This window comes from Mastigoproctus giganteus, chromosome 10, assembly GCF_048544385.1.
Source record: "Mastigoproctus giganteus isolate SK-2022 chromosome 10, ASM4854438v1, whole genome shotgun sequence".
NCBI lineage: Eukaryota > Metazoa > Arthropoda > Arachnida > Uropygi > Thelyphonidae > Mastigoproctus > Mastigoproctus giganteus.
The window spans coordinates 92,772,946-92,787,001 of NC_143584.1; the positions used below are offsets into that span (position 1 = coordinate 92,772,946).

A 14,056-nucleotide genomic window follows, 5' to 3' on the forward strand; every position below is an offset into this window, starting at 1 on the left:
TCAAAAGTTAGAATACAAAGAAACATCACCGTATTTATTTGTGAAGCATACTAGAACCATGGTCACCAAGCATGTGATCGTATATACCCTCATATGTAGCACACTTTCCAGCATTGGTTGACAAAGAGCTAAGGTCCCATAAATCTTCATTATCGCCCTTTAAGTTATGCAGTCTAATTTCTCCAGGAAATTAGATTAAACGCATTGAGACAATTTTTACTGATTATATAAGGCGCCATATTCTATGCTACTGTAAGTGTAGCAGGACAAAATTCACTAGAGATTGCAGCATCATTAATACTAGCTTCAAGTTATGGATGGTAGCGAGGGGAATGTAAGGCAAGATAGTGGCCATTGAAAGCCATTATGAGAAAACAATTGCAAATTCTTACTTCAGGCTATACAGAGAATGTATTCACGTTTACCTAGGCCTAGAAAAATGTATTAAGTGGTATTTGTGTAAATAAATTTACATTAAATGAATACATTGAAATAGCATGTTAGGTCCATTCCTATGTGTAGGAATGGACCTAACATGCTTGTCTTAAGTGTCTATGGTAACTCAGCAACAGTGGCACTCCTAATTGTAACAAATGCAAGTCGGATACATGACAGTGTTGATTTTATTTTACATGGAAGACAAATGTTTGACAGTTTACTAAAAAGGATTATAGTACTTTAGTCAAGTTTAATATTTAAAATGTATAATTCAGAAACTTCCAAAAAGAAAAATTTAATACTGCAAAAAAAAGTTAGACATAAAATATAACATGATACTTTTAGTCTATTTTCCCATTTGGAGCTTGAGTGGTCAAGTACAAAACTGCAGTAGCACACATGTTTAAGTGTACCTTGGTACATTTAAACAATATACCATGTGTGATTGCCAAATATGGTTAATTGTTTTCATTTAAATAATTGCAAACATCTTTGGCATTATGGTTGTACTGCACTCTGCCAGAACATATCCAGTCCAGAACACAAGAGCTGCCCACTGCAACTAATAGACTCCGCAATAAATGTCCAGGACCAGACCGAGTTGAACCAGAGGTAAGACTGGAGCATAACCCATACCTCATCCTCGAGCTGTTCAATCACTGCTTGCAAACAGGAGTCTTCCTTCTGATTGGAAGGCAGACATGATAGGAGGGAGTATATGATGAGAGCCGTGACCACTACTATCCAACTAAAATAGTAAAGTGTGCCAGCTACAAGAATTAGCGCGATTTTGAGCTGTGATACTTATGAGTTTAATCTATCATACGGACCTTTTGGATTTCCTAAAATCTAAAAGCCAGATCATCCGAAAGATGATCGAGTTTTACCCAAACGCATGGTTAAAACTGCGCGTTCTGGTAAATAACCGTTTCATTTTGACAGTTCAAATTTGCAGGAAGCTTCTGTGTATAGCCAGCGATACATATCAGGGAGTTAAGATCCATCGTCTTTTGGAATGACCTGAATACTGTGGGACAAGGAACGCTTCGATTAGTTTTGTACATAATCTGGTAACATGTACAACTGTCTTTGTAGAGATGACTAGATGCTTTCTCCATGTACACTTTAAAAAGTGTACTAGCTACTGCCTGCAAGACTACAAGCTGATGGGATACCTATTTCAATTTTGAAGTTGTGCCAATAGTACGGTTAGAATCAAAAACCATTTTATTTTTCCGAAGTGGACACCAGCGATATCTGCCTACAAGAAATAGAAGGCAAGGAGTGTTCAAGTTGATGTCCCGGGAAGAAAACTGAAGCTGACAAGGCAGGCTGCAATTTTAACTTTCATCGGTAATATGAAAGTTCTTTCCGATGACATCTGGCATTCAGTCAGAATCGAAAGTAACATAATTGCGTTAAACTGCTGTAAGCTTTCGATTACTAATACCCCATTCTATAGCGAAAATTATATACCTAGTATCTTTACAAATGAGTAAAAAAGACAATTCTGCAAAATAAGTTAGAGCGGTAAGTTAGAGTAGAATACTGACAACAGAGAGGAGGGCGCTGCAGACTAGTGACTAGTATACACGTTTTTACGAGCTCCTGATTTTTGTGTTAAAATATGAGTTTTAAGTGTTTAGTTCGCCAAAAAAAGTGTTCCCGTCGAAAGACATTCATCTGAGGATTACCGAGGTGAGACAATTTTGCAAACTTTTGGGAATTTAGCAAATTACCAGCGTTTTTATCTGTGTCCTTTGTTTGCCAGACTACAATGGTCACCATGTGGCTGGCAGCAGGGCCATAGAGAGGCACCGATTATAAAGCGGAGGCCACGTTGGTAGTGTGCACTTGACTGGGGAGGGTGAACCAACAGTGTTTTTATCGGGGTTAAAGAGAGCTACAACAATTTGTGCTTTTAACTGTCTTAAACAGCTGAGAAATATGTTTTTAGTGAACTTCCCCCCCCACCATAAACTTTTCATGGTGAGGAACAAACTCTTCTCCAGTGAATTCTATTGTGCTTTTGGCATCACCATCATCTTCAGCAGCCCCAAAAACGCTATAGGGGACTAATTCCACTGCTCTAGGTGCATTCTAACATTTGTTTCTTCTCCCCCCCCACCTGTGGACAGTGGGGGCCAGCACAAACCTCGCTGACGGACTGTTCAGCCGCTATTCCACCTACAGACCTGCTACCGGCGACAATCTGCATCTTTTCACGAGCCCTCTCACGGGAACCCACAAAACCCCGTTAAACCGAATCGGCTCAATAATCCGGATTTTACCCGACATGGAGGGAAAACCTGATAATAACCAGGACACCATGCAGCAAAACCCAAACGATGATCCCATAATCATCGAACACAAGGATGAAGCGGTGGACCCCCGCTCTGGGGCGACAAGCAAGAGAAAGAATAGGAAGGGAATAGTGCCAAATTTGCAGTGGGAGACACGCTCACACACTGAGCCTAAGGAGCCAAAAGAAATACACGACAACCAACAAAGTCAAAAAGACGCCAGCGAGGAGAAACAACCGGATCTGCCTCTGGATCCCACCCTGCCAGAGGGCACCGTACATGAAAAATCAATGTTCCTCAAGGCTGCTCTGGAAACACTGTTCAAGGAGCAAACCAATAGGGTGACCACAGGGCTTAGAGCCCAAATCGTCAACTTGTGGAATAAGCTGGATACACTCCTGATAGAAACTTTCCTAGAGAGTGAAAGAGCAACAGCAAAGCTCCAGGCTTATATTGGTTGTGGGGCGAACAAAATGCCACAGCGCGTCCCCACATACGCCCAAGCGCTGAGGACCACAACAATAGAGCAACAGCCGATTCCTGCTGCCCCCAGTAGGAAGAAGGGGCCCCTACTACAACGCCCACATCTGGTCATCTTAAGGCCAGCCACACCAGAGACTCACCATACCAGCGAAGAGGTGAAAAACTCGGTAATTACTAACCTTGGTGAAGATTTTAAAACCACCAGAATAAAATCGATGAGGAAGACTCGCAACGTCGGCGTTATTATTGAAACTGAGACACAGGAAGAGGCGAATAAAATCATTGAAAACCAGAAAGTGCCCTCCCTGGGTCTCCATGCAGAGATCCCCAAGAGAAAGGGACCGAGTATTGTAATTTACGACACTGGAAGTGACCTCTCTCCAACCCAACTACAGGACGAAATCTACAGAAGAAACCTGCAGCACGACATTCCAGATATTGACCCATCGGTGCTAATCACACCTAAATACCAGACAAAGCCCAGAAACGGTAACGCCACAAACTGGGTGATTGAGTTAGCCCCAAGAGCCTGGAAGATAATCAGCCAACAGACACGGATTTATATCAATTGGGGCAGCCACCGCTTTAGAGAGCACGCGGCTGTGCCCAAATGCTTCCGGTGTTGCCGATTCGGCCATACCACACATACGTGTGTGCAACCACAAACCTCCCCAACTTGTGGGCACTGTGCAGACATAGGCCACAACTACAACTCCTGCCCTAATAAAACCGCCCGACCAGTGTGCGCAAACTGCAAAGCCTTAAAACTACCAGCAGATCACTCCATTAGAGACAGAAACTGCCCCGTATACATAAAAGCCAAAAGTGCTCAACAATCAAGAACCGATTATGGGAACTCTTCATAAATACAATAATGTAAACACAATGAAATTTGCTCAACATAATGCACAACGGGCTAAAGCTGTTGCCGCGCAACTAAAGAAGAAGGCCGATGAAGACAATCTTGATGTCTTCTTTCTCCAGGAGCCTTACACGCACAAGAAAGAGGTGAAAGGCTATCCCCTCACGTATAAAATAGTTCAGCATGACGGAGATACCCCCTGGGCAGCCTTGATAGTTCGCAATCCTGACCTCACGGTAACAAAGATAACTCATCTCTGCAATAAATGGGCTGCCTGTGCTCAAATCATCTCCCCATTAGGAGAATTCTATGCAATATCATTATACTGTCGACCTGGCGAAGACATCCTCCTGCAATACATTACCTGCAAAACGTTCTCCATGAGCTCCCCAACGCCAAAGTAATAGTCTGTGCAGATGTTAACTGCAGGTCGCTGGCGTGGCACAGTGCAACCCCTGACCGACGTGGTACTACTAACGGCCAGCGCCTCGAAGAATTCCTCACCAACAATAGCCTGGCAATACTAAACCAGCCGAACAATCCGCCCACGTTCTCAAGCACATTATGGGAAGCAACAATAGATGTAAGCTTTGCTACCCGCTCCATTGCTGGACATATATCTTCATGGAAGGTCAGAGAGGATTGGACAACCTCTGACCACAGAGTTATTACATTCCAGATGCACCGTGCCCTTAACAGACAACCCACACCTAGAATAACCATCAACAGATTCGCCGTGGACAAGGCCAACTGGGAACAATTTCAAGAAGCACTGACTGGCTCTGTCCAAACTTTTGACTATGCAACTCTTACCCCGGACCAACACCAACGCGCCATTGTAAACATAATTATAGAGGCTGCAAACGCAACCATCAGAAGGAAGAAACCATCCCCAGGCGCGGTCCCCTGGTGGTGCCCGGAGCTTCAGAGACTCCGACATGAGGTAAATACACGCAGAAAAAATTTTCAAAGAGCAAGAAGATCCTGGCCGGCAGCAGAGGTGCTGGTCCTCAGGCAGGAATACCGTGAGGTCAGGAATGAATACACTGCCTTGATCAGAACACGGAAGAAACGATCCTGGGAAATGCTAGTTTCAACTACCGGGAACGAGTACCCTTGGGGGATTGTATATAAAGTCGCAATGAACAAGCTACCCAAAGGAGAGGTAGTTCCCTCAACTAAAACACCTGCTGGCTTCTATACAAAATCATGGCACCAATCAATAGACAATATCCTCAATACCACCTTTCGGCAACTCCCGACAGCTCACTCCCTGGAGCAGCTCCGTCTCTGCGAAGAAAATGCAAACTACAACCCAGTAGAACGCGAAGACCCATTCACACTAGCAGACCTCTACTTGGCGACCGCCAAAATACGAAACAAGAAAATGCCTGGTGAAGACTATCTGGAACCAGAGATCGTAAAAAAGGCCGTAGAATACATCCCAACAACTATCCTAAATCTGTTCAATCACTGTTTCTCTGCAGGCTACTTTCCTCACGACTGGAGATCTGCACGGATCCGACTGATCTTGAAGAATCCGACAAAACCACGGGAACTTCCGGAGTCGTACAGAGCTATAGCACTATTACCGGTACTGAGCAAACTATTTGAGCACTTACTCCACAACAGAATAGAAACCCACTACCTAGAAGCAGGGCTACGATCCCCCAAACAATTTGGCTTTCGTAGAGGCTGCTCCACTGTAGACGCCTTGGAACGCATAATAACCGCAGCTAACTGTAACCGCAAATACTTCCTAATGATCTCTGTCGATTTTGCCGGGGCATTTGACTCACTCTGGTGGCCAAGTGTCCTCGGCAGACTCCGGGAGGCAAATATCTCCAATAACCTGTACCACTGTATCAAAACCTACCTATCTGATAGAAGGATCTCAGTATGTGCTCCCTACTCTCAACTTACTCGGCCTATCTTCCGGGGGTGCCCACAAGGTTCAATCCTGGGGCCACTCCTTTGGAATCTGGTGATGGACGGCTTCCTCAATCAGAATCTCAATGGGGCAGATGCACAAGCATTTGCAGACGACCTCGTCCTGATGCTGGAGGAGGACAGCCGGGCACAACTGGAAGCCACTGCAAACCGGGCAATTGACTCCCTGCAAACGTGGGCGAAACAGAACCACCTTACAATATCACCAACCAAGACATCTTCAATACTCCTCAAGGGTTCTCTCGACACGAGAAGGCCACCACAAATCAAAATAGAAGGAACCACGATTAAACTAACTACAGAACTAAAATACCTCGGAATCGTATTGGATAAAAACTTATCCTTTACCCCACATCTCATCTATCTCCAGAGAAAGATCAGGAACTACTCAGCCCTCATAGCAAGAGTCACACGAAAAGATTGGGGACTACGGAAACGGACCCTGTCTCTCTTTTACAAGGCTTTTTTCATCCCTGCCGTCTCATACGCTGCAGGGATTTGGTACAACAAAGCAACCACGGCTGTGAACAAAAGGAAATTAGAATCAATACAGCGTAGCATCTTGCTCACCATCACAAGAGCATGCTGCACTGTCAGCTCTCATGCGCTGCAGGCCCTGGCAGGATCACTCCCCCTGGACCTGGAAATTGTCCGCTGCGGCATGCTCTTTCAACTGTCCAGAGGTAAAAGTGTATCCTGCATCGGCTTCACTACCGATCCAGCCAACAACAGCAACAGAGAAAAAACGTCTTATCAACCATCTCCGGCAAACCTGGCAGTCCCGATGGGCAGAATCAACTAAAGGCGCCATAACCCGGAAATTTATCCCGGACGTTACCCAAGTCTACCCCCACCAGCCGGCCTGGTTCTCACCGGGGCTCTACACCACCTTCCTTCTAACGGGACATGGTTCCTTTAATGCCAAACTTTCGACCTTCGGAATAAAAGAATCACCACTATGCCACTGCGGTGAAAATCAGACATGGACACATCTGATGCATGAATGCCCCCTCTTTGATGATATAAGATGTCACTTTATAACAAAAATATGTTTCAACCCGAAGGATCGGGAACATCTTGTACTGTCGGAGGAGGAGTACTATAGAGCCCTCTCGAAATTTGCGCACGAACTGTTCTGCAGACTACGAGCATTACCACAACTTCCCTAAACTCGACACTGGAACTCTGACAACTGAAACGGACAACAATGCCTAGGACTTTACTGGATGAGACCTATATCCACTTAGTGACACAATCCCACACTGACACCCTGATTATTGGAACAGCAGTGGATGAGATCCTATCCCAACACTGACCAACTGATGGACTGTACACTGTCATGGACCTGACGAAGCCACAGCTTTGCTACATACACGTCATGTTAGTGATCTGAGCCGGCTCCCTTGTTCGGCCCTTTCTTCTCCCTTACCCCGGCGGGGGGGAGGTGATGGCTTTCCTGTCTCCTCCCCTCCTTGCCGACCCCACTCTTCCCTCTGGTGGGGTATGGGCATGCCCCACTGATTCTACCTGGGGTCGTCTCCCCTATTGACCCCATTCTTCTGTCTTTATCCCTCCAGTCTTCATTCTCCCTACCCAACTCTATCTGTATGCAAGCGAATGCCCCACACGCCAAAAATAACCGTGTCTAAATTACGCTGTTCGCCCACCATTTTAGCTTTTCTAATTCTAGCGCAATATTCCCATGCAATTTTTTTTTTTTTTTTTTTTTTAAGGTCCTAGCCACTGAAATCCCAGGAAACTAGGTGGCAGGACCTGCCAGAGTGCAAATTTAAACTAGTGGTTACCTGGTCTGCCTCCACGGGGCGAAGTGCGGGCAACGTTGGGCCCCAGCTGGGGTCCAGCGGCTAAATGGCCAGAAGAACAACGGTACATAACACAACACACTCACATGATCCATACACTTTTAAATCTCTGGCCTTCCCAGTGAACTGGTACACTCACAATGAAAGCAACGCGGAGATGGGGGGAACCCCTGGTGCCGTTAGACACTTAACACACTTTACACTTTACTGACAACAGAAGGGGCAAGAGCATACATTAGGTTGAAGGCCAAATATAGCGAAGCATTCAGATGGACTAAGGGAAATTTTGAAATTAGGGATTAATCGTGGGGGAGTAAAAAAAAAACGAACGAGATTTGGATATATGATAGGTAGTGCAGAAAGTAGTGTATAGATTTAGGGCGTTGAGTTTTGGTGGGAGTCTCACTTGGTTAGTGGCATAGAGGGTAGCCAAGCCTGAAGGAAGTTGGGTCGAAAAGCTACAGTCCAAAGGTGTTCGAAAAATGAACAATTAGAAGCCTGATAATTGTCTGAACTCTGGTAAGAGATGTGTTAATTGTGATTGTAAAGACTTTATCCCAAGTTTGAACTATAGTAATAGCATTTTATTGGTGTCTGAAAGTAAAAAAAATTACTAATTTCATTTATCTAAAAATATTTCTTGGCTAAATGCTAAGAATGAAGGAGTTGGTTTATGCACGGGTACTGCACATACATCGTTTCTACTATCCGAGATAATTAAACTATGCAGTCATACTATGTGGGCAGTATGAAATATGTGCAGTACCCATGCATAACCCAACTTTCAATTTCGTGTGTATTTACAGATGTTAGACTGTTTAACGTTATAAATTAATGTCAAAATACTATATTAAACTTTTCTGCAATCACTTGTTTTGAGCGAATTGCTTTACCGGAACTTTTTCCGTAGTCAGAGGCCCTAATGGAAATGAACTAAAGGAGGAAGGGAAGATGCCCTTTTCACACAAATAACAATTAGCTTTAGCCACCTACACTGCTTTTGTTTAAAGCAAAGTTGCTCACTTGCGTGAGATTAAGATTTGCGCAGTAATAGAATTGAAATTCAAGGGTTTGACTTACCTTTATATCATATACTTGATTATTTGTTTTCACGGATGCCATTTCTCTTATCTCAAGCACATTACAAATGAAGAGCGCCAGCCGAGATTCATCTGCCATTACAAGAATATCTTTACCTTCAAAATGCACTGAGTTCCAACGACGAGCTGCATATTTTACTTCATAGTTTGCTGTAGGCGACGATATCACGAATTTTTCTTCGATCAAAACTGTAAATGTTAAAGCAGATTATATTCAGCTCTAAGATTAACTAGTAATCTCTTGGAATGATTAATTATGCATACTTTAAGTCTAATTATCAATTTTGCAAGTTTACTGAGCCTATTACATTAAAATAGTATCCGCATGCAAGCGTCTGGTTATAATAAGGGGGCCCCCTAGGCAACTTCAGTACTGGATGCAGATGTATTCCAGCCTTTCCACAACAGCAGAAATTTTAGTTAGTGACTGAATAAAAGTAAGCAATATTCTGAATGAATTACATCTTTACTGTGGTTCTCCTGGAGTATAAACCGAAAACTCAGTAGCTGCTTATTTCTGTGCCACACCAGAGTCGATACATTCTCTCAGCACAATTTAACACTAGTATAATCTATCTAAAGTGCTTCTGTTGATCGCAGTTTCTAATATGAAATTTGGAAGTAGAGACAGGTGAAGGTTAACGGAGTGAGTAATAAAATGACTGTTCAGAAGTCCATATCAGGTATTCTTGATTACCTTTTTTTAAAAAAAAAAAATGCTTTGAGACCTTTAAAAAAAAAAAAAGTTACCTTTTTTTTTTTTTAAAGGTCTCAAAGCATTTTTATGAATAATGCAGTTAAATGAAATCGACCAAGTGCGAACTCTCACTTCCAACTATTATATCTCACCCTGCAATGGGATCTGCAAAAGGATACAACATTGCTGAGGCAACCAACTTACACCAAGCCCATTACATTGGTTGCCTCAGCAATGTTGTATCCTTTTGCAGATCCCATTGCAGGGTGAGATATAATAGTTGGAAGTGAGAGTTCGCACTTGGTCGATTTCATTTAACTGCATTATTCATAAAAATGCTTTGAGACCTTAAAAAAAAAAGGTAACTGCAGACTTCTCTCATGATTTAGTATACAAGATCAGTGTCCATGCTAAAGTTCACGTTTTTGTATTTTTCTACAGAAGTGAATTTGCAAGAGGAATCGCTGTATACGTAAAGTTAGACTGCAGTACTAATTTTATATACAATTTAGAACTGCAGAACTTTGCTTTCTCGATTTATAATTAATACATATCAAGAAAGTTAAATTGACAGCCAATTCTATATTTAGGCAAGATCTAAGTTGACATTACTGAAGATCATAAATGCTTAGTATCTTATGTAAGGTGGCATGAGTTCGACTCTGCTTTGGTAGATGTATATAGGAACTAAAAACCCAAAAGTGTTTTTGCAGAGTGATTAGTTGTTTCCAGCCTCTGTGACCAGGAAGGCGGTCACATGCAACTGCTCCAGAACCAAGCACGAATCATAGCGAATCTACAAACACGTATTGGATGTCCAAGTGGAGCTTTGAATCATTCAAGAGAATACCGTGCCGTCAAATCTCATTTCCTTTCACTCTGCAGACAGAACATTATACAGCACAAACAGATGGAAAAAAAGTCGCAGTAGGATAAAGGATACTACAAGGTAAAGTAAGGCAAGCAGCAGCCATTTACTCCATTTTTCAAATATCTCCATCCAAGGAAGAAATGTTGGAACACGAGAATGATTCTACCCAACAAGTAGAAGACTGACCAGCCCTGCAAGTCTACCTTTCGAGCGCGCATTGATACAAACGCTACACATCCTAGTGTCCTTAAGAATGGTACTAAGGGCTACAATGAACCACTACCACCAGAGACAACCCAACAAATAGAGGCCAATTTACCTTGCATTTTTTTTTATATGATAACCTTCCCCGAGGGATCCATTACGGATCAAGTTTGTCCTCAGGTCAGAGATAGAAACACTAATGGCCAAATCTGGCAATCAAATTACTCTCAGAGGAAAAATAATTGAAATTTGGGGTAAGATAGAACTCATTTTACTAAATTCCCACATTGAAAACGAGAAGGCTCAGGCCAAGTTAAGAGGCCTATCAAGTAGAACCGAAATCAAAAACCAGCAGCGCTCCTGCTCTTATGCTGAGAAATTCAAAACCCAGTTCACCTAACATAAATAGGGCACCAATAACAAGACTCATAAAGGAACCACACTTGGTTGTTCTCAGGCTAACACCCAGACTAATCTACAAAAGCCACCGAGGAAGTAAAACAGACAGTAATTACAGAATTCACCAGACTTCCAAAACACTAGGATCAAGTCAATTAGAAAGACCGGAAATGTGGGGGTTATTATAGAAACTGAATCTGGCCAAGAAGCTGCTGATATTATAAACAATCCAAAGATACCAGCACCCTCCATTATCGTCTTTAACGATGACAAAGATCTCGCCCTACTCAGGCGCGGGACGAGCTATAAGGAAGAAATATCCAGAGAACACTCCCAGACGTCGACCCTGAAGAAATTCACTCCAAGTACCATACAAAGTCTAGGAATGGAAACAGTGTAAACTGGATTTTTGAAATTGCCCATATTGCTTGGCAAACAGTCATTCACCAAGACTTAGCATTAGTAGAGGCATATGATGCTGAAAGCAAGCTTATGCAGCATTAGCCAAAAAACCCACTTCCACTTCACCCCTCTGTTCGTTCGAAATACCTGTCCAGCTGAGCCTTAAATTGATTTAGGCTATAAACTTCCACAACAAGGGATGGAAGTCCATTCCACCAACCAACTACCCGCTGGCTAAAAGCAAATTTCCGCACGTCTATCCTACATCTGTCTTTCCTCAATTTGAATTTATGCCCTCTCAGGTGATTATTCTGAGCAAGAGGAAGAATCCCATCAGCATTGAGCATGCTCAAACCATTCAAGGCTTTATACACCTCTATCGGATCACCTCGCTGGTGCCTAGTCTCCAAACACTAATTTGCAAAACTTTAAGCCTTTCTTCGTAAGAGTACCTCTTTGTTCCAGTCATAAACTGAGGCAGCCATCGCTTCAGAGAGCACGTGGCTGTACCCAAATGCTTTAAATGCTGCAGGTTTGGACACACCACTCACACCTGCACGCAAGTTGCTGCTACTAGTGGCCCCTTTCAGCACACAGAGCTGAAAGGGGCCACGAGTATAATACGTGCCCTAATAAAGAAAAACTGCCCGTCTGTGCAAATTGCAATGGACAGAAGATGCCTCACGAACACTCCATCCGTGACAACAAATGTCACGATATATTTAAAGGAGAATATTTTACACCAATCAAAGACCGATTATGGTCCAACGTCCTGAACATACTCCAATCAAATGCACAACGGGCAAAGGCTGTAGCTGAACAGCTAAGAATAAAAGAGATGAAGACAACTTCGATATTCTGATCTTACAGGAACCATAGACCTATGCAAATCAGGTCAGGGGTACTCCTCACATATGAAATTACTCAAGTTGAGGAAGAAGCCCCTGGGCTGCAGTAGCAACTAGGAACCCTGACATAAGTCACCAAAATCCACCATTTATGCACAGCCTGGGTGGCATGTGCCTACATCAGTCCCCTGGGAAATTTTTATAGTCTCAAACAGACCAGGGGTTGATATACTTCCATATATGAGGTATCTGGAGATCGTCCTTAACTCTCCCAAATGAAGATCACTGGTGCTGATACCAACTGGAGGTCACCTGTTTGGTTCAGCACTACTGCTGACAGGCATGGCTGTAGAAACAGCCAAAAACTTGAAGATCTTCTGGCAAATTCCCAACTTACTGTTCTAAACAGGCTTAACAACTTTCCAACCTTCTGTAATACCCTTAGGAATTCACAATTGATGTCACCTTGGCTACAGGAAATATCAAACTTCATCGTGGGTTGGGCCGTCCAGGATTCCTGGACCACCTCTGACCACAGGACCATAACATACCAGATAACAAGATCCTTGGATAACATCCCAACTCCAAGATTCACCCTCAAAGATATGCATTTACAGAGTAAAATGGGACATTTTCGGAGAATCTGCGCTTCTTAGCCCAGCAGCTGCAAATTAATAGCTACCATCCCACTGATCCTGATGCCTACCAGAGAAAAGTCAAATATAATTATAGAAGCTAGCAACTGCGCCATTCCTAGGAAGAAACCCATTCCTGGTACTGTCCTGTGGTGGTGGGGCCCAGAACTCCAGTGCCTCAGAAGAGCCTTCCAAAGAGTGCAATGGTCCTGGCCAGCTGCAGAGGTTCTCCACCAGCAATACAGAGACTAGAAATATATACACGGCTATCAGGAAACTCAAGCAAACGTTATGGGAACTAGTTTCCACAACCGAAACACCGATCCCTGGAGTGTAGTCTAAAATCACACCCAACAAACTCCCAAGAGGAGTGGTAATGACAGCAACAATAACCCCTCAAGGTAACATAACCTCATGGGACAGATCCATCAATAATATATTGGATACAATTATCCAACCAGCAATGGATCCTAGTACAAGTTAACAACTCTGCCAGCACAACAGTATACTGTCCAGAACATCAGGAGCCGCCCTTCACTGTTCAGCTGCACACCGAAACTGATAGACTCAGCAACAATAAATGTCCAGGACCGGACCTACTTGAACCAGATTTTATAAGGAAGACTGGAGCATTCCCATACTTCATTCTCGACCTGTTCAATCACTGCCTGCAGACAGGACTCCCCATCCGATTGGAAGATAGCTAACATGCGCTTGATTCTGAAAAACCCAACCGAGCCTCCAGAAATCCCATCTTCTTATAGACTGATGGCTTTGTTATCTGCGCTATGCAAGTTTTTTGAATACCTACTACACAGTAGAATTATAGTACACTATAATGCAGCAAATTTATCCTCTACAAGCTAGTAGATGTTTCAAACAAGGATGCTCTACAGTTAACGCACTCCAGAATATCCTCAACTGCCACAAACTCGAATAGAAAATTTTCTGATTGCCATAGACTTTGCTGGGGCGTTCGACTCACTCTGGTGGCGGAGCGTCCTCAGCCGACTAAGCCGTGCCTGTCTTCCCAGAAACCTT

General features: G+C 43.4%; 1 protein-coding gene across 1 annotated transcript in view; it reads right to left on the reverse strand.

Annotated features, from left to right (window-relative positions):
* The window catches only part of LOC150079159 (uncharacterized), a 67,222-nt gene that overhangs the window by 25,744 nt on the left and 27,422 nt on the right, over nt 1-14,056 (reverse strand). Inside the window, exon 3 of the mRNA XM_090382975.1 lies at nt 8,940-9,148. Coding sequence (XP_090239101.1) covers nt 8,940-9,148 — 209 coding nt within the window. The remainder of the gene's footprint in view (nt 1-8,939; nt 9,149-14,056) is intronic.